Here is a 19638-nt window from a genome sequence, read left to right as displayed (position 1 = left end):
GGAGAAAATTTTCTTCACCCAACGTGTAATTAGACTCTGGAATTCATTGCCGGAGAACGTGGTACGGGCGGTAGCTTGACGGAGTTTAAAAAGGGGTTAGATAGATTCCTAAAGGACAAGTCCATAGACCGCTATTAAATGGACTTGGAAAAATTCCGCATTTTTAGGTATAACTTGTCTGGAATGTTTTTACGTTTGGGGAGCGTGCCAGGTGCCCTTGACCTGGATTGGCCACTGTCGGTGACAGGATGCTGGGCTAGATGGACCTTTGGTCTTTTCCCAGTATGGCACTACTTATGTACTTATGTACTTATGTACAGTAGTCTAGATGACTTAGCACCATTGATTGTACTAGGCTGTGGAATACTTCCCTTGGGAAGAAGGTTTGATTCTTTTAAGTTTCCACATTGAGTAGAACATTTTCTTTGCTGTATTTTTCGCGTGGTCTTCGAGTGTGAGATTTCGGTCAATTGTAACTCCAAGAATTTTCAGGCTGTCTGAGACCGGAAGTGTGTAATCTGGGGTGTTTATGGTATTGGGTTTGTTTGTGTTGTATTGTGAGGACAGGATGAGACATTGTGTTTTTTCTGCGTTTAACTTGAGTTGGAATGCGTCCGCCCATAAGTTCATTATTTGGAGGCTGTGTGTGATTTCATTTGTGATTTCGGTTATGTCTTGTTTGAACGGGATGTATATCGTGACATCGTCAGCATAGGTGTACAGGTTAAGTCCTTGGTTGGATAACGATTTGGCTAAAGGTGTCATCATTAAGTTAAAGAGGGTTGGTGAGAGCGGTGATCCTTGTGGTACTCACCCTATGCTTGGAACAACCTTCCTGAACCCTTACGCCAAGCCGCCTCCCTGCCCGTCTTCAAGTCTTTGCTTAAAGCCCACCTCTTCAATGCTGCGTACGGCACCTAACCCTTACCGTTCAGTGAATCCAGACTGCCCCAATTTGACTGCCCCTATCGGACTGACCGTTCACTTGTCTATTAGATTTTAAGCTCTTTGAGCAGGGACTGTCTCTCTTTGTTAAATTGTACAGCGCTGCGTAACCCTAGTAGTGCTCTAGAAATGTTAAGTAGTAGTAGTAGTACTCCACATTCAGGTTTCCATGGTGTTGACGTTTTTGAGTTTGAGATCACTTGATAAGATCTTGCTGTTAAGAAGCCTTTAAACCATCTTAGTACCTCATTCCACCACATTATCACTTTGTATTCATTCATACCATGTGTTTGTTCAGACCGGAATCGGCTAACGCCACTAACGGTAATATGTAAGCCACAATGAGCCTGCAAATAAGTGGGAAAATGTGGGATACAAAAGTAATATCAAGTAAGAAACAGCGGGTAATAAATATAAATTGTAAGATAGTGTATTGATAACGGAGAGGGAGAGGACCTCAGACCGGTGACACCTTTTAATCAATAAGATTACATCAGTGTAGTCACCATCGCATAATCACTGGTCCTCTACCGACCTCCTCCCTGGGTATTCATTCGTGCATTTCTAATATTTATAAATGCTATATATCACAGCCATAGTACAAAACATTACTGCCAACCACACCTACTTAGCTTGTTGCTGTTCAAACAAGGGCCTCCCCAACAGTCCCGTTTCGCCAACTGGGGCTTCGTCAGGGGAAGAGCACCCCGCAACACTGTTTATCAACCTCCCATACTTTTGAAGATTTTACAGTGAGAGTGATTGATCAAGTTGCACCTAAGTTACAAGGGGACAACATTGAGAGACACTTGTTACAATTAGAACAAAAATGGATTTTCTATCTACAAGCAGTAGAACCTGATGGTTTAAATGCTAAAATAGACTGGACTGTGTTTTTTTGACATAGGGAAATGAATGTTCTGATAATAATTCTATTTTTTTGCCTCTTAGATTGCCTGTATAGTTGGGTGGGAAGCAGGGGTGTGCTGGTAAAATTTTAACAACGGGCTCTCTCTCCGGACATAGCCGGCCCTGAAATTTGGGGGGAGGGGGGAATACATGCCTCTCTCTCCCCTCCCTTGTGCGGGCACACTAGGCATACCTTTGCCAAGCCCCACCAGCCAATAAATGGACTGCCACCATTCTCTGCTGCTTGTTTCTGGCTCTGAGCAGCATGATGGAACCTTCTTGCGCTTGCATGAAAAGTCCCAGCCTGATGCTCAGAGTCAGAAACAAGGAGCAGGGAGCAGCAGTAGTCTATTTACTTGGCTGGTGGGGCCAGCATCACTGCCAGCAAAGTAAAAGAGAATTCAGGAGGGGGCCCAAAGCCTACATTTTGGGAGTCAGTTGTTAGAACAGCCATGGGGAGGCCTACTTTAACAACTGGCTCCCAAAATTCTTAAAAACTTAACAAACGGCTCTCGCGAGCCCGTGAGAGCCCGCTCCAGCACACCACTGGTGGGAAGGGTTGGTTTTTATGTCCACATATATATGATTCTATGTGTGAGGGACTTATGATTCGAGTTCTACTTAGATTACTGTGGGTGTGTGCCTGTATTTGTTTTCTTTTGTTTGCTTGTGTGATTGTTCGTTTGTATGATACTTTGAGGTTTAGATTTGAGGTATGCACTGTTGAGATACGAGGTCTCTTTTGAGACGTGTATAGAGCAGATAGGGCAGAACAGTGCAGTTTTTTATTATTACATTTGCGAGCACATTGTTGCTTGTGTTTTGTTACCCGGCGAGTCTGTAATGTTTTCTACCGGATGTGACGTCTAGTTGTTTCCTTGAATCAGCTGTTTTTGGCATATCCACTACAGAGCAGTTTAAATTCTCACAGGATTGTGGGTAGTTTTGGCGCACATTCTTCTTGCGGTATTAACAACTTGCTGGGTAAGTTACACTAGGTTTTAGTGTTGTTAGTATCGCTTTTTGGGTTGTAATAGTTTATATTGTGAGATATATGAATGTATGTTTGTGTGTTTGTTTTTTAGGTTTCTGCCACAGTTTGGTGTTGCGGGGTGCTCTTCCCCTGACGAAGCCCCAGTTGGCAAAACGGGACCGTTGGGGAGGCCCTTGTTTGAACAGCAACAAGCTAAGTAGCTGTGGTTGGCAGTAATGTTTTGTACTATGGCTGTGATATATAGCATTTATAAATATTAGAAGCGCATGAATGAATACCCAGGGAGGAGGTCGGTAGAGGACCAGTGATTATACGATTACCCGCTGTTTCTTGGTTGATATCCTTTATAACTCAGCAGAGCTGTTTCCACAAGTTTTTGTTACCTGGATACAAAAGCAACAAATAATAATAATTTAATGTTCAGGTATCTGTACTTGAAAACCAATTCCTATGTAAAGATACCTTATCAAACAGAAGATAGATGAATGAAATTTACTGGATAAAGGTTTCAGGTTATTACATAGGTTTTATGTATGATTTTAACATTTATGTAGGTGAGAGGGGTTGTAAACTTGTTTTGTTTTGCAGTTTCCGTTCTCCTGATGATGCTATATCGGCGAAACGCAGTTCTGTGTGGCTAAGAACATTAATGGTCACTAGCATTTGTTTTTCACACGATGCCCTAGAATCAATAACAGAAGACCCACAGAAATGTTTTTCAATTTCCACTGGTTTCATCACCTACAGATAAGTACATTTCAAATATGTTTAGATCTTTTTGGTACTTCTGCTCACATCAGCAAGTGACAGCTTATTGCTGGCATATGTTATAAAGATTTGAATATTTTCAGTAATGACAGAGAACATCATTTAATACAAATTGAGCACTATTTTCCATTGTTCCATTTCATAATAATTTTCCCTCTTGATGAGAGGTTGGCGGTGAGGGCTTTTGAGTGCAATGGGTACGTATACCTCTTGATGTGAGGCACTTAATCACTCTGAGCACCATTTACTATTTATAAGAAACTCTTTACTGATTTAGAAAGTGTATACTTTGTTTGATAAGGTATCTTTAGATAGGAATTAGTTAAAACTTAATGCCAAGAAATGCAGAATGATGCACTTGGGGTGCAGAAATATAAAAGAGATGTACCAGATAGGAGGGGACAGATTGGTAAGTTCGGCTAACGAGAGGGACCTTGGGGTAATGGTGTCCAAAGATCTCAAGGTGACAAAATAGTGCGACAAGGCAGTGACCACGGCCAGAAGGATGCTAGACTACATAGAGAGGAGTATAACCAGCAGAAGAATGGAGGTGTTGCTGCCTCTGTACAAGTCATTGGTGAGGTCCCACTTGGCGTATTGTGTTCAATTTGTGAGGCTGTATCTTGTTAAGAATGTAAAAAGACTTGAACCGGTTTAGAGAAAAGCGACAAAAATGGTAGGGTGTTTATGTAGCTAGGGCGTTTATGTAGCAAGACGTACATAAAGAGACTTGCTGACCTAAACATATATACCCTGGAGGAAAGGAGAAACAGGAGTGATATGATACTGATGTTCAAATATTTGAAAGGTATTAATCTGCAAACAAACCTTTTCCAGAGACAAGAAGGTGGTAGAACTAGAGGGCATGAATTGAAGATGAAAGGGGGCCGATTCAGTAATAATGTCAGGAAGCAATTTTTCACTGAGAGGGTGGTAGATACCTGGAATGCCCTCATACAGGAAGTGGTAGAGATGAAAACCATAACAGAACTCAAAAATGCGTGGGGCAAACACAAAGAAATCCTGTTTCGAAGGATCGGATCTAAAGAAGCTTAGGGGAAATTAGGTAGGAAAGCCAGTGCTGGGAAGATTTCTCTGGTCTGTGCCTAGATCGAGGCTAAAGAGACTTGGTTGGGCTGGAGTGGAGCTTTTCAAGGGTTTTGACAACAGTTCAGAAATTTTAGAAAAAGGCCAGTGCCAGGCACACTTTTACAGTCTATGCCCTAAAAAATGCAAGGACAAATCAAGATCAGGTATACATACGATGTACCACTTCATACCATATGCAATGAGTTTATCTTGTGGGGCAGACTGGTCTTTCTCTGCCTCTATCTACTATGTTATATTACTATGTTATCCAGAGCTTTTCTGCTAAATATCTTCCTTCTATAAAAAAGCAGTGACAACCTGATGATCAACTTCCCCACGCTGTTGAAAACAGAATTGTAAAATTAGCACCAGAAAGCGCAAGTAAATAACTCCCCTATGACTGAAGCTAATAGCATGCAAATTTAAGCACTTTATTAGCTTCGATCATGGGGGGGGGGGGGGGGGCGGAGTGCAGGCCTACTGCAGACAGGTCCAGGCTTTCAAAAAAAAACAAGCCTAAGTCAGTCAGTCTTTCTCTCTCGGGAAACAAAAGCAGAGAACAGAGGTTTTGTCTTCACTTCTGTTTTCTTTACACTAACATTTTGCTTTTAACATTAGTGTTGGCTGGCCCTGGCATGATAGAAGTCTTTAACACTTTTGGCTTTTTCAGTTTTTGCTGGAACTCTAGAACTAAGCGTGCAGGGGTCAGATTTAGAGGAGGGAAGGGACACTGAGAACAAATGATCAGTTCAAAAGAAGGAAAACCACTTGAATGCTACCCCTAAAATTCCAATAGAAGAGAGTCTTGAAAGGAGAAGCGAGTGATTAAATCAAAAGCTGCAGTAAGGTCTAAAGAAATTTGGACGACATTGCCATGATCAAGATCAGAGTGCAAATCATTGAAAAGAGAAGTGATAATAAATTGTCAAGTAGCCTGGATGGAACCTGACTAGGAGGAATGCAGGATATATGAGACAAGTTGGGTCAGTTGATTAAGATGTTAGCATATATTGTGCCGTAAAACGCGTGTGCTAGCGGCTTAGTAAAAGATCCCCAAACAGGCAAATGATCAGAAGCCCCGCATTGTTCCAAACAGCGCTATAAAATTAGCATCAGAACAGCGAGGAGCTATATCGCCCTTATAACCAGAGCTAATAGCATGCAAATATAGGCACGCTATTAGCTTTGATCAAAGGGGTACTTCTGCAGGAGGATTATTCCTGGGCACAGTCCTACCGCAGAAGTTGTTTGGCAGGTCCAGGCTGTCAAAAAAAGCCTGGACCTGTCAAACATTCCAAGAGGCTGGAGGTCCTGTGTTCTCCAGCACCCCCCTCCACCTCGAAACAGGCCCACCCGGTCAGACCTGACCAGATGACCCCCCCCCCAACAGAAGACAAAGCAACAACCCCCTGCCCCCATGACAGAAAAGACCTTCCTGGTGATCTAGCACCCCCTCTTACCCTAATCTCTTATATGGTAAGGAAGCTCCACCCAGCACACCCCAGGATGCCATTTTGGAGGCAGCGCTAGAATGATAAGGGAGTGCTACTCCCCCCCCCCCCCCCCCCCCATCATCAAGATTACAGAGAGGAGGGTAAGGGGGCCGCTAAACTACCAGGTTGGGGCTGGAGGTCCACTGGAACTCCAGCCCTATTTGGGAGAGGGTCAGGTCAGAATAAAGGGGAGAGGCGCTAGGCCATCAAGGAGGTCTTTTCTGTCAGGAAGGTAAGGGGGCACTACACCACCAGGGAGGTCTTTTCTGTCATGGGGTGGGGCAGTTATTGGTTCATCTTCTGTCGGGAGGAGTCATCGGGTTGGGTCTACTCTGTCGGGGTGGAGGGCCTGGCAGGCCTTGTGTTTGAGGGTTCGGGCTTTTGGTTTGACAGGTCTAGGAGAAAATCCCAGACCTGTCAACCCCTGGTCTTACCCATTCCTCCAAACTTTAATTCCAGCTCCAAGCTGGTGTATGGTTTGCAGCAGGAGCCGCGCCCTTGTTTGGTGCACTGCTTGCTGATCATGAGGGAGGAATGCAGAAAACCCTTGTTTGCATGCAATTAACTATCACAGCTGGCGAGCACCATGAGCAGGAGCAAACACGGGCGCTAGTACAGCGCTATTGGCCTCTAACTCCCGTGTTTGCTTTTGACCATCTGGGCAAAAAAGTGACTGATACAAGTAGCCAATGGTACAAGTGAGATCTGAACACTAGCTTCATTGGTTCTCAACCCACTGCTTTAATCACTAGGATAAATACAAATAAGAGGAAGCTGTTGGGGAGAGGGATGGAAGAATGGGGATATCATGGCAGGGGTGGAAGTGCAAAGAAGAGAAATGACCTGTGGTGGGAAGAGAAAGAAAAGAGTAATGGTTTGGGTAAGAAAGTAATTTGGGACGCTGTGAGAGAAAGCGAGGTGGTAGGGCTACAGAGGTGAAAGGACGATAGGCCAGGGTGGAGAGTCGAAAAAGGTTACATTACAGGGGACAGCAGTAAGCCTAAGAGGAGTAACAGCGCTAGCAATCAAGGTAAAGAACTGTGAGAATGACAATATTAAAAAAATGTAACTTACTGATCGAGAACAGGGCCAAACTAACTGAAACTTCCGCGCCAGCGGCCGCTCTCTGTCTCCTTAGCAACTAGCTACAGTGCTTGCCGGGAAATCATTCTCGCCATCAATCTACCAAAGACAGCTCGGCTTCGTTTTTAACATCCTTGCTCAACCCAAGGAGGTTTGATTCCGCGCGGCATTGTTGACGCCTATTAGCGACGACGTTCGAGCCTGGCGCGCTGCGCATGCGCCTTTCTGCCTCTGCCTCTGCCCTCCGCCTCCTCCTCCTCCTCTCTCTCGTTCGGCAGGTCTGCGGGGCGTTAACTAAGTATCGCGAAAAGAGAAGAGAGCAAACTGCCCCGCCTCCTCCTGTGCGCCGGGAATTGTTGAAGGAAGGAAAAGGTAAGTGGGAAAGAAAAACAGAGAAGAGAGGCTTCGTCTTGACTTCTGTTTTCTTTACACTAAGATTTCGCATTTAACGTTAGTGTTGGCTGGCCCTGGCATGATAGAAGTCTTTAACACTGTGGCTTTTTCAGTTTTTGCTGAAGTTTTCCCCGGCTGTTTATTTTCTCCGTTGACGAGCTACACGGTGTGGCTGCATTCTTCTGTTGTTTGTGGAGATCCCCAATTCTTCCACCTCTTCATGGATGTCACTTCGCTTTCTTGCATACTTTTAGAGTCTCCTTTTTATCTATGTACGATATCTCAGGCTTGGATGCAGCATAGGTAACAGTAGTTGCCTAGTAGGTACTCGGGTGAATGAGGAACCTGCTCCTTCTTGCTTCAGTGGAACTTCATGTTACTCAATTTTGGAAGGGGGATTTGAAGCCAGTCCCGGATTTCTAATATCTGTATCGTGGTGCATTGTAATTACGGCTTCCAGACCACTAGGTGGACTAGACGTTTGCCGAGGACAACAAAATTCAGGGTAGGGTGGCATCATAGACGCCAAGTTTTCAAAACTATTGGGGGTGCCAAACTCAGTGAGAATTATTCCTCCCTGGACACAGTTAAGGAGTTTGTTCAATATTAGGGGTTCTCAAGCACCCACAGAGTTGGCTCATATGGGTGACATGGTAGCAGGGCCGTGCCAAGGGTCTCTGGTGCCCCCCTGCAGACTATCAGTTGGCGCCCCCCCCCCTTCTCGCTTCTTCATTAGATGTTTCTCCCTTGCTACCTGTCTTTCCTTTAGACTGAAAACTACAGGCCCAGCCAGACCTGACAAAAGGGTCTACCACACCCTTCAATGTCAAGCATATACTACAAAACTGTAAATTAGCTTACACAGGAAAGCAGTTTAAAAAAATAAACACAATTCCTGCTGTTTCTTAACACTGCTCTCCAGAGAAAGCACTGCCTTTATAAAGAGGCTTTTCAGTGGGACTTAGCCTATTAAAAACTATTAGCATAATTAGGAATGGCCAGCCCTTGTAACTGCAGAGACCTAAGCTTTGATTATGTATGTTCCTGTCTCTTGGAGACTGCTATACATTGCAAAATAAGATAGCAGATGTAAATTCTCAAAGTGGACATATTCCAAACACTAAAATGAAAATAAAACAATTTTTTTCTACCTTTGTTGGCTGGTGACTTTCTTTTTCTGATCATGCTGGCCCAGTATCTGATTCTGTTGCTGATATCTGTCCTCTTAACTCCGTTTCCAGGGCTTCCTTTCCACTGTATGTATCCCTCATTGATAAGCCTCTGACTCTAAAGTTTAGCTATTTCATTAAAGCAAAATGTATTTTCACATATCACAAACTCTTCCTATCCAAGCAGAATGTTTTATATAAAAACAAACACACAATAAAAGCAATCAGAATTTTACTTACCTGCTATTCTACACTATACGTCAGCTAAACTTCCTCTTTTAACCTCAGCCAATTAAATGGATTTTAGCTGTAGCTATGATAATTATGTACACATCATTGCAGTCATGTCCTCCAGTGTACATGCTCAGAAAAAACAAAAACTTTGAACCACTTACAGATAACAATTACACTATTTATTTTTTATTTCTTCCCAGTCTCACTTGCAAACTCCCTCCAAACCTGTTCTCTTTAATTTGAATGTTGTTGAAGCTCACCCTGAATGAAAAGTTCTTCCCACACCAAAGACATATATAGTTGCTGGTTGTACTCTTTGAAGTAACTTTAGCAGAGTGTGTCTGTCTCAGCACTGCTGGGCTACCTTCACTTCCTGTTATGGGCAGGGGAGAGAGGAGAATCACAACTTCAGGTAAAAGATTTTGCAAGTGTGTTGCCCCCTAGAGGTTGGTTGCCCCCTGTGTTGCTTACCTCGCTTACCGTGTCGGCACGGCCCTGCCCTGCCCTGCATGGTAGGGCAGGATCTATGTCCTTTGCTGCCTCCTCTTTACTTCTGCCCTAAAGTTCTTTAAAGCTGCATGCACAGTGCTTGTTCAAGGTGTGCTAGATACTGTCCCTGGTGCAAGATGTTTGTGCTGTAGGAAGTGGGACCCAGTAGATCCTGAGCGCTGCACGCAGCTTTCAAGTACTTAAGGGCAAAATGGACAGAAGTAAGGTGGAGGTAGAGGAGAGGAGAAAGCAGGATCTGCAAGAGAAGGAAAGATGCGGAAGAGATGCTAGACATGAGGAGAAAAGGGGAAAAGCCATACAGGATAGAAGGGGGAGAGATGGGAAGGAGTGATACTGGACCTGGAAGGGGGGTTGGAGAGAGAGAAATGAGACAAGGGTTGGAGAAGGGGAGAGAAAATGAAAAATTGGAAGTCTTGGGTGAGAATGATGGAAAGCTGTAGGTAGGTGAAGTGAAAAAAGTGAGATTCAGGACTTAAGGATGAGAGAAAGTGAATCTGAGTGTACAGAGAACCAAGAAAATAAACTTAAGATGAAAGTGGAAAGACATTGTCAGACATGGATGTAGTGGAGGAAGTGAAGACAGAAAACTGTGGGAACAAAGTTAAGAGAAGATAGATTAAAAAAAAAAAAACAGCAGGAATGAGTTGATTAGAAAATTAAGTAACATGAAAAAGACAAGATCTATTATTCAAAATTTCAATAAAATATTCACACTTTTTAAAAAAATTAAATGACCAGACTACAGAGGTAGAAAAAAATAGTTTTATTTTCAGTTTAGGGATTGAATGTCAATGGAATGTACATCTGATGTCTTGATATTTGGCACAGTACAGGGTTTCTCTGGTGTTGAACTTTAGGCAGAGTATGGCTTCTTGGGATTTCCATTTATTTTTTGTCTGCCTTATTTCTATTTTTAATCTGTAGTGAGGATCTATCTGTATTCAGCATGAGTGACCATGGCCAGGTACAGTATTCTGTTAGCATTAAGTTTTTATATAGGGAATCTGGCTTGTTCATTTAGAACAGTGGTTCTCAACCTTTCTTCCACTGTGACACACTGAATGCTACTGTTCATAGCTGAAAAAAATCACTTATTCATTATTGATGAAAATGATCAAAGAAAGGTGGTAACTGCTGGGTGGGGAAGAGCAGACTTGCAGCATTTCCAGTTGGGGCTGGTGGCAGCACTGAGGATTGTGGGTAATGGTGAAGTAAGACCAGTTATATGGATTTCAAATACAGTACCTGATTCCATGCTCTACTGTCCCCAACCCGCAGGCGCACACATGGTTGTTAAGGAAAACAAGGGCTTGCTGTCTGTCACATTTTTGGTGAGACACCTCTCAGTTCTTGGTGACACACTGGTTGAGAACCACTGCTTTAGAGCATAAGAACGTAAACCTTTCCATACTGGGACAGACACCAAGTATCATGTTTCCAACAGTGGCCTAACATAGTAACATAGTAGATGATGGCAGAAAAAGACCTGCGCGGTCCATCCAGTCTGCCCAACAAGATAAACTCACCTGTGCTACTTTTTGTGTATACCTTACCTTGATTTGTACCTGTCCTTTTCCGGGCACAGACCGTATAAGTCTGCCCAGCACTATCCCCGCCTCCCAACCACCAGCCCCGCCTCCCACCACTGGTTCTGGCACAGACCGTATAAGTCTGCCCAGCACTATCCCCGCCTCCAAACCACTAGTCCCGCCTCCCACCATCGGCTCTGGCACAGACCGTATAAGTCTGCCCAGCACCATCTCCGTCTCCTGCCACCGGCTTTGCCACCTAATCTAGTCTAAGCTCCTTATGATCCATTCCTTCTGAGCAGGATTCCTTTATGTTTATCCCACGCATGTTTGAATTCCGTTATCGTTTTCGTTTCCACCACCTCCCGCGGGAGGGCATTCCAAGCATCCACTACTCTCTCCGTGAAAAAATAATTCCTGACATTTTTCTTGAGTCTGCTCCCCTTCAATCTCATTTCATGTCCTCTCGTTCTACTGCCTTCGCATCTCCGGAAAAGGTTCGTTTGCAGATTAATACCTTTCAAATATTTGAACGTCTGTATCATATCACCCCTGTTTCTCCTTTCCTCCAGAGTATACATGTTCCGGTCCGCAAGTCTCTCCTCATACGTCTTGTAACGCAAATCCCATACCATTCTCGTAGCTTTTCTTTGCACCGCTTCAATTCTTTTTACATCCTTAACAAGATATGGCCTCCAGAACTGAACACAATACTCCAGGTGGGGCCTCACCAACGACTTATACAGGGGCATCAACACCCCCTTTCTTCTGCTGGTCACACCTCTCTCTATACAGCCTAACAACCTTCTAGCTACGGCCACCGCCTTGTCACACTGTTTCGTCGCCTTCAAATCCTCAGATACTATCACCCCAAGATCCCTCTCCCCATCCGTACCTATCAGACTCTCCCCGCCTAACACATACGTCTGCCGTGGATTTCTACTCCCTAAGTGCATCACTTTGCATTTCTTCGCATTGAATTTTAATTGCCAAACCTTAGACCATTCTTCTAGCTTCCGTAGGTCCTTTTTCATATTTTCCACTCCCTCCGGGGTGTCCACTCTGTTACAGATCTTAGTATCATCCGCAAATAGGCAAACTTTACCTTCTAACCCTTCGGCAATGTCACTCACAAATATATTGAATAGAATCGGCCCCAGCACCAATCCTTGAGGCACTCCACTACTTACCTTTCGCTCTTCCGAGCGAATTTCATTCACCACCACCCTCTGGCGTCTGTCCGTCAATCAGTTCCTAATCCAGTTCACCACTTCGGGTCCTATCTTCAGCCCATCCAGTTTATTTAAGAGCCTCCTGTGGGGAACCGTGTCAAAAGCTTTGCTGAAATCTAAGTAGATTACGTCCATAGCTCGTCCCTGATTCAATTCTCCTGTCACCCAATCAAAGAATTCAATGAGGTTCGTTTGGCACGATTTTCCTTTGGTAAAACCATGTTGTCTCGGATCTTGCAACTTATTGGCTTCCAGGAAATTCACTATCCTTTCCTTCAGCATTGCTTCCATTACTTTTCCAATAACCGAAGTGAGGCTTACCGGCCTGTAGTTTCCAGCTTCTTCCCTATCACCACTTTTGTGAAGAGCGACCACATCCACCGTTCTCCAATCCCTCGGAACCTCTTCCGTGTCCAAGGATTTATTAAACAAATCTTTAAGAGGACCCGCCAGAACCTCTCTGAGCTCCCTCAATATCCTAGGGTGGATCCCATCCGGTCCCATGGCTTTGTCCACCTTTAGTTGTTCATACACACTCTCTTCCGTGAACGGTGCTCTATCCACTTCAATCTCATTTGTACTTTTTCCGGTCCATCGCGGTCCTTCTCCAGGATTTTCTTCTGTGAAAACAAAACAGAAGTATCTATTTAGCAAATTTGCTTTTTCTTCATCATTATCCACATAGCGGTTCGCGGTATCTTTTAGTCTCACAATTCCCTTTTAGTCATTCTCCTTTCACTAATATACCTGAAGAAAATTTTGCCACCCCTCCTTACATTTCTAGCCATTTGTTCTTCCGTTTGCGCTTTTGCCAGTCGTATCTCTCTCTTGGCTTCTTTCAGTTTCATCCGGTATTCCTCCTCGTGTCCCATTTCTTGAGTTTTTTTGTATTTCTGGAACGCCAACTCTTTAGCCTTTATTTTCTCAGCCACTTGCTTGGAGAACCATATCGGTTTCCTTTTTCTCTTGCTTTTATTTACTTTCCTTACATAAAGGTTCGTGGCCCTATTTATAGCTTCTTTCAGCCTGGACCACTGTCCTTCCAGTTCTTGTATTTCCTCCCATCCCATCAGCTCCTTCCTCAGGTATTCCCCCATTTTACTAAAGTCAGCATGTTTGAAATCCAGGACTTTGAGTTTTGAGTGGCCACCCTCCTCTTCAGCCGTCATATCAAACCAAACCGTTTGATGGTCACTGCTGCCCAGGTGGGCACCCACTCGGACATTTGACACATTATCCCCATTTGGGAGTACCAGATCTAGCGTCGCTCCCTCCCTTGTGGGTTCTGACACCATTTGTCTGAGCAAAGCACTTTGAAAAGCATCCACAATCTCTCTACTTCTTTCCGATTCCGCAGACGGAACCTTCCAATCTACATCCGGCAGATTGAAATCTCCCAACAACAGCACCTCTCTTTTCTTCCCCAACTTTTGAATATCAGGATCAGATCTTTATCTAGTTCCTCCAATTGTGTCGGGGGTCTGTGGACAACACCCACATGGACAGAGGTTCTATCCTCTCTTTTTAAGGTGATCCATATCGCTTCTTCCTTTCCCCAGTTCCCTGTCATTTCAGTCGCTGTGATATCATTTCTCACATACAGAGCTACTCCTCCACCTTTACGCCCCTTTCTATCCTTCCTAAAAAGATTATAGCCTGGTATGTTTGCATCCTATTCATGGGAACCATTGAGCCATGTCTCTGTGATTGCAACTATGTCCAAGTCTGCCTCCAAGATTAGGGTATGAAGGTCATGAACTTTATTGCTTAGACTGCGAGCATTTGTGGTTATCGCTTTCCATCTACATTTCCTAGTATGTGTTTCGGTTTTAGTGATTTGGGGGTGTCTTTTCTTTTTGAGTACCTTCATATCTTTTTGTTCCACCTTCTTTGCTTTTTCTTTTTCTTCCGCCTCAGTTTTATTTTCAGGAACATCACAGTGCTGTAGTGGAGCAAAAGAATTCTGTAGGGGCAAAACTTGTGAGGGCGGATGCTTCTGTGTCACATAACGAAGCCTGCCTGAGCCTACTGTGAACCATCTATTCTTAGGTGGTATTATCCTTTGAGGCAGTGGTGAGAATTTGGTATGATTCTGTGCAGTATGATTTTGTGCAGTCCTAGAAGTTGCTTTAAGTGCATTCAATTCCTGCTTTACTTTGCTGAGCTCCTGTTTTAAACTAGCAAGCTGAAGACAGATAGGACAAGCTTTAAGTCTCCAGAAGCTTGGTCTTGAAACTAAAGCACCACAATTATTACAGAGAATAAAAGTCATCTTGATTTGTTGAAATGAGTATGAACAGGTGTACTATGATGGGGTTGTAATTAGGGTGGGGTTAATTTATGATACATAGTATATTTGGTAAAGCTATATAGGAAGTGTCAGTCTTGGGGTGGGTGGGCTTAAGCTTAAGACTTATGGAATGTGTTTGCTGTAACCTATCTCTAGAACAGCATTGAAATGCCCAGAGCCACAAGTGTAAGGTAGATGTTCTGGATCACTGCAGTATTTAAGGTGATGCCTTTCTCTCTCTCTCTCTCCTCTGGTCCTGGGCCTGAGAGACGTTTGTAAGGTTTTGTATTACTTCATAGCATACTTGGTATTGGAGGGGGTTTATATTGCTGTTGCTGAGATGAAACCAGCATTTAACTTCTTTTTTTTTTTTTTTTTTTTTTTTTGTTACGGTGAGTTCTGTGGGGGAAACCTATCTTTGGTGTGCACTCCCTTCCTTCCCACCGCACCCCCCAAACAGTGGGTGCACAGAGCTAAAGATTCACCTATTTATTTAATTATTTGTAAAATTTGTTATATCGCATGCGAGTGTGACTGGTGGTTGGCTACAGAGTTTTACAGACACAGGCAGTTTGCAGTGCAAAATCAAAGGAAGTTTTATTGGTGGAAAATTATTACAAAAAAATACAGACTGTTCCCCTGTCAGACTCTTTCCAGCCTGAGTCAGCAACCCCAATCCTACTATATAAATGAAGTGACCTGTTCTGCGCATGTGCAGCACGTCACACAACACTTCAGACCGATCCACACCCACCTCCTCCGCCCGCCCCTTAAAAACGATCACAACTGCTGAACACACCCACCTCCTGCTCCCGCCCATGTGCGGCACGTCACACATCGCCGCCCTGCCCCACTGAGGTCGCCGCCGGCCCCCCTCCAACCAGGCCCTCTCCGTTGAACTTACAGCGCTTCACCTCCGAAAGCGCAGCAGACAGCGGCAGATCGCCTCCCTTCCCTCCCTGTGTCCCGCCCTCGCCAAAGTTACGTCATACGAGGGCGGCACACAGGGAGGGAAGGAAGCCCGAAGGGAGGTGAGCTGCCGCTGTCTGCTGCACTTTCGCAGGTGAGGTGCTGTGAGTTCAATGGAGAGGGCTGGCGGTGACCTCGGGAGGAGGGGCGGTGGCGAACTTGGAGGGAGAGAGACGCTCTGGAACTGGGAGGGAGGGAGGGAGACGCTCTGGAACTGGGAGGGAGGGAAGGGGCCTGAAACTGGGCGGGTTGGAGGAAGGGAGGGAGGGGCCTGGAACTAGGAGGGAGGGGTGGCCTGGAAATCGGAGGGAGGGGCCTGGAACTCGGAGGGAGGGAGGCCTGAAACTCGGAGGCTCTCTTTCTCTCACAATTCACTCTCACTCTCTCGCTCTTTCACACAGACACACACACACTTTGTCTCTATCTCTCTCTGAACTCACTTTCACACTCTCTCTCACTCAGACACACACACACATAGCGACACAACGACGCCGGGAATGGATCCCAGGCACGTCGCTCACACACACCACATATACAGTGAACTCATTGAAGTCCAACAATAACGGACCATACCCATATAGGTTACAGGAAGATGTATGGGGGAGGGGGGGCAGGCAACTCACAAACGAGCCATGCTTTGCTGCCTCAAACAACTCTCTCTCTCTCTCTCAACTCACTCTCACACACTCTTGTCTCTTTCACACAGACACACACACAGTTTGTCTCTATCTCTCTCTCTGAACTCTTTCACACAGACACACACACAGTTTGTCTCTATCTCTCTCTCTGAACTCTCTTTCACACAGACACACACACAGTTTGTCTCTATCTCTCTCTCTGAACTCTCTTTCACACAGACACACACACAGTTTGTCTCTATCTCTCTCTCTGAACTCTCTTTCACACAGACACACACACAGTTTGTCTCTATCTCTCTCTGAACTCACTTTCTCTCTCTCTCTTTCTCTCTCTCACACACACACACACACAGCGGGACAGCGACGCCGGGAATGGATCCCAGGCACGTCACTCACACACACCACACATAAAGTGAACTCATTGAAGTCCAACAATAACAAACCATACCCCATATAGGTTACAGGAAGATGTATGGGGGAGGGGGGGCAGGGTACTCAAAAATGAGCCCTGCTTTGCTGCCTCAAACAACTGGCTAAGGAGCAAATGACCCTCCACTGTCACAGGGACTCCTAGCAGCGCTCTCCCTCTCTCTCACACACACACACACTGTCACTCTCTCCGTACCCCCAACTTTTCCCCGCACCCTTTCAAGCACTAAACATTATGTTCATCAAATTTTACATTATATGTCTGGAAAAAAAAATATTGCCCGTTTTAATGGGCTTAACGGCTTGTGACATTCATAGAAAATGAAGACACTCCTTTAGCTTTGCAGTCTTCTATTTCTTCTCATGCAGACCTCTGAGCCAGGGCTCCCTTGGACTCCCCCATTGGTACTGTAGCCCAGCCAACACTTTTTAGGGAAAATTCCTCTGCTTGGAGCCTCCCTCCAGGAGATCTCTAACCTCGGGATCTTTCTCCTGGATTCCTCATGCTTTGGGCCTCTCTGGTTCTACCCTCTCTCAGGACAATTAACCTTCCTTCCGTCTGAGACCTATCCTTCTGATTCAGGACCTGCTTTGGCAGTTTAGCCCTACCTGCTTTCAAGCAGCTAAACTCATCCTGTTAGTGCATTCTGCTGTAAAGTGGCTAACCAGCACCTTCAGCAAGGGAGTGTTCCTAGGGACCCCTGCCACTATACCACTCACTCCCTCACACTGCAGTATCACCAAATATCAAAGCATTTACATTAGCCAAGACAAACAGCAGTTAACATGAAAAAAAAAATAATCAGGAGAAAAAATGAAATTAATCTAAAACATAAGGAAAGGGAATGTTTGCACAGCTGGGCGTCTAAATGACAGATGACGTTTAATGTGAGCAAGTTCAAAGTGATGCATGTGGGAAAGAGGAGCCCGAATTATAGCTACGTCATGCAAGGTTCCATGTTAGGAGTCGCAGACCAAGAAAGGGATCTAGATTTCGTCGTTGATGATACGTTGAAACCTTCTGCTCAGAGTGCTGCTGTAGCTAAGAAAGCAAATAGAATGTTAGGTATTATTAGGAAAGGAATGGAAAACAAAAATGAGGATATTATAATGCCTTTGTATCGCTCCATGGTGCGACTGCACCTCAAATATTGTGTTCAATTCTGGTCGCTGCATCTCAAAAAAGATATAGTGGAATTAGAAAAGGTGCAGAGAAGGGCGACGAAAATGATAAAGGGGATGGGACGACTTCCCTATGAGGAAAGGCTAAAGCGGCTAGGCTCTTCAGCTTGGAGAAATGGCAGCTGATGGGAGATATGATAGAGGTCTATAAAATAATGAGTGGAGTTGAACAGGTAGATGTGAAGCATCTGTTTACGCTTGCCAAAAATACTAGGACTAGGGGACATGCAAAGAAGCTACAATGTAGTAAATTTAAAACGAATCGGAGAAAATGTTTCTTCACTCAACGTGTAAATAAACTCTGGAATTCATTGCCAGAGAATGTGGTAAAGGCGATTAGCTTAGCTGAGTTTTAAAAAGTTTTGGGTGGCTTCCTAAAGGAAAAGTCCATAGACTGTTATTAAATGGACTTTGGGGAAAATCCACTATTTCTGGGGTAAGCAGCATAAAATGTTTTGTACTTTTATGGGATCTTGCCGGGTATTTGTGACCTGGATTGGCCACAGTTGGAAACAGGATGCTGGGCTTGATGGACCTTTGGTCTTTCCCAGTATGGCAAAAGGTAACGGAATTCAAACATGCATGGGATAAACATAAAGGTATCCTGCTGAGAAGGAAGGGATCCCCAGAAGCTTAGCCGGTGGTGGGAGGCAGGGCTGGTGGTTGGGAGGTGGGGATAGTGCTGGGCAGACTTATACGGTCTATGCCAGAGCCGGTGGTGGGAGGCGGGGATAGTGCTGGGCAGACTTATACGGTCTGTGCCCTGAAAAAGACAGGTACGAAAAGGTAAGGTATACACAAAAAATGGCACATGTGAGTTTATCTTGTTGGGCAGACTGGGTGGACCGTGCAGGTCTTTTTCTGCCGTCATCTACTATGTTACAACAACAATTTATTAACAAGAGATGATTCATATATATCATCATATATAATAAAAAGCACCTCCAACGTTCTGAAGCTGACTCCGTGGCTGTGAAAGGTTGAAGGGTTCGTGCTGCCTCTAACGCTGTATCCATCTCCTGAATTGACGTCACGTACTTCCGGGTTCGTCACAAACAGGACTGACCAACCACAGGATAGCAGCACGAGGCACAACCTCAACGTCTATAGCTTTCCCTTCGAGTTCATTCCCTCAGAGTCCTGCCCTCGCAGAAAGAGGAAATGACGTCAGCAGGCGAGACTCAGAGGGAATGAAGTCGAAGGGAAGGCTACAGACGGGCAGGGCTTTCAAAGACGTGGCCGCTTCGACGGAGGTAAACTGGAATGAGGAGAGTCATGGGTGGCTGGAGGGGGGGCAGGGGAGCGAGGAGAATTTCTGGGTGGCTGGAGGGTGGCAGTGGAGATAGGACAATCGCTGGGTGACTGGACGGGGGGCAGGGCAGAGAGGCGAATTGCAGGGTGGCTAGAGGGGGGGCAGGGGAGACAGGACAATCGCTTGGTGGCTGGAGGGGGGCAGTGGAGATAGGACAATCGCTGGGTGACTTGAGGGGCGGCAGGGGAGAGACGAGAATCGCTGGGTGGCTGGAGGGGGGGTAGGGGACAGAGGAGACTCGCTGGGTGGCGGGAAGGGGAGAAAGGAGAATCGCTGGGTGGCTGGAGGGGGAGCAGGGGAGAGAGGAGAATCGCTGGGTGGCTGGAGGGGGTGGCAGAGGACAGAGGAGACACACTCGCACCCAGCGGTCTCACTCTCTCTCTCACACACACAGTCACTCTCACATACACTCTCTCAAACATACACACTCCGAGAAAAACCTTGCTAGCGCCCGTTTCATTTGTGCCAGA

At 45.2% G+C, this 19638-nt stretch overlaps 2 protein-coding genes across 4 annotated transcripts in view; one reads left to right on the top strand and one right to left on the bottom strand.

Moving 5' to 3' along the window:
- Positions 1-7327, bottom strand: part of PROSER3 (proline and serine rich 3) — a 265873-nt gene extending 258546 nt beyond the window's left edge. For both annotated transcript variants that reach the window (XR_003943137.1, XM_030212288.1), the window contains exon 1: positions 7273-7327. The gene's annotated coding sequence lies outside the window, so the exon portion shown is untranslated. The remainder of the gene's footprint in view (positions 1-7272) is intronic.
- Positions 7328-7491: 164 nt separating this feature from the next.
- LIN37 (lin-37 DREAM MuvB core complex component) overlaps positions 7492-19638 on the top strand; it is a 121293-nt gene continuing 109146 nt past the window's right edge. The window contains exon 1 of one of the 2 annotated variants that reach the window (XM_030212290.1): positions 7492-7652. In XM_030212290.1, coding sequence (XP_030068150.1) covers positions 7497-7652 — 156 coding nt within the window. In that variant the 5' untranslated portion in view covers positions 7492-7496. Of the gene's footprint in view, positions 7656-19638 lie in introns of both variants that reach the window. The other variant, XM_030212289.1, reaches the window with a different exon arrangement.

Source organism: Microcaecilia unicolor, chromosome 8, assembly GCF_901765095.1.
Source record: "Microcaecilia unicolor chromosome 8, aMicUni1.1, whole genome shotgun sequence".
NCBI lineage: Eukaryota > Metazoa > Chordata > Amphibia > Gymnophiona > Siphonopidae > Microcaecilia > Microcaecilia unicolor.
The sequence above is the reverse complement of the archived record's forward strand: the minus strand, read 5'-3'. Positions and strand labels throughout refer to the sequence as shown.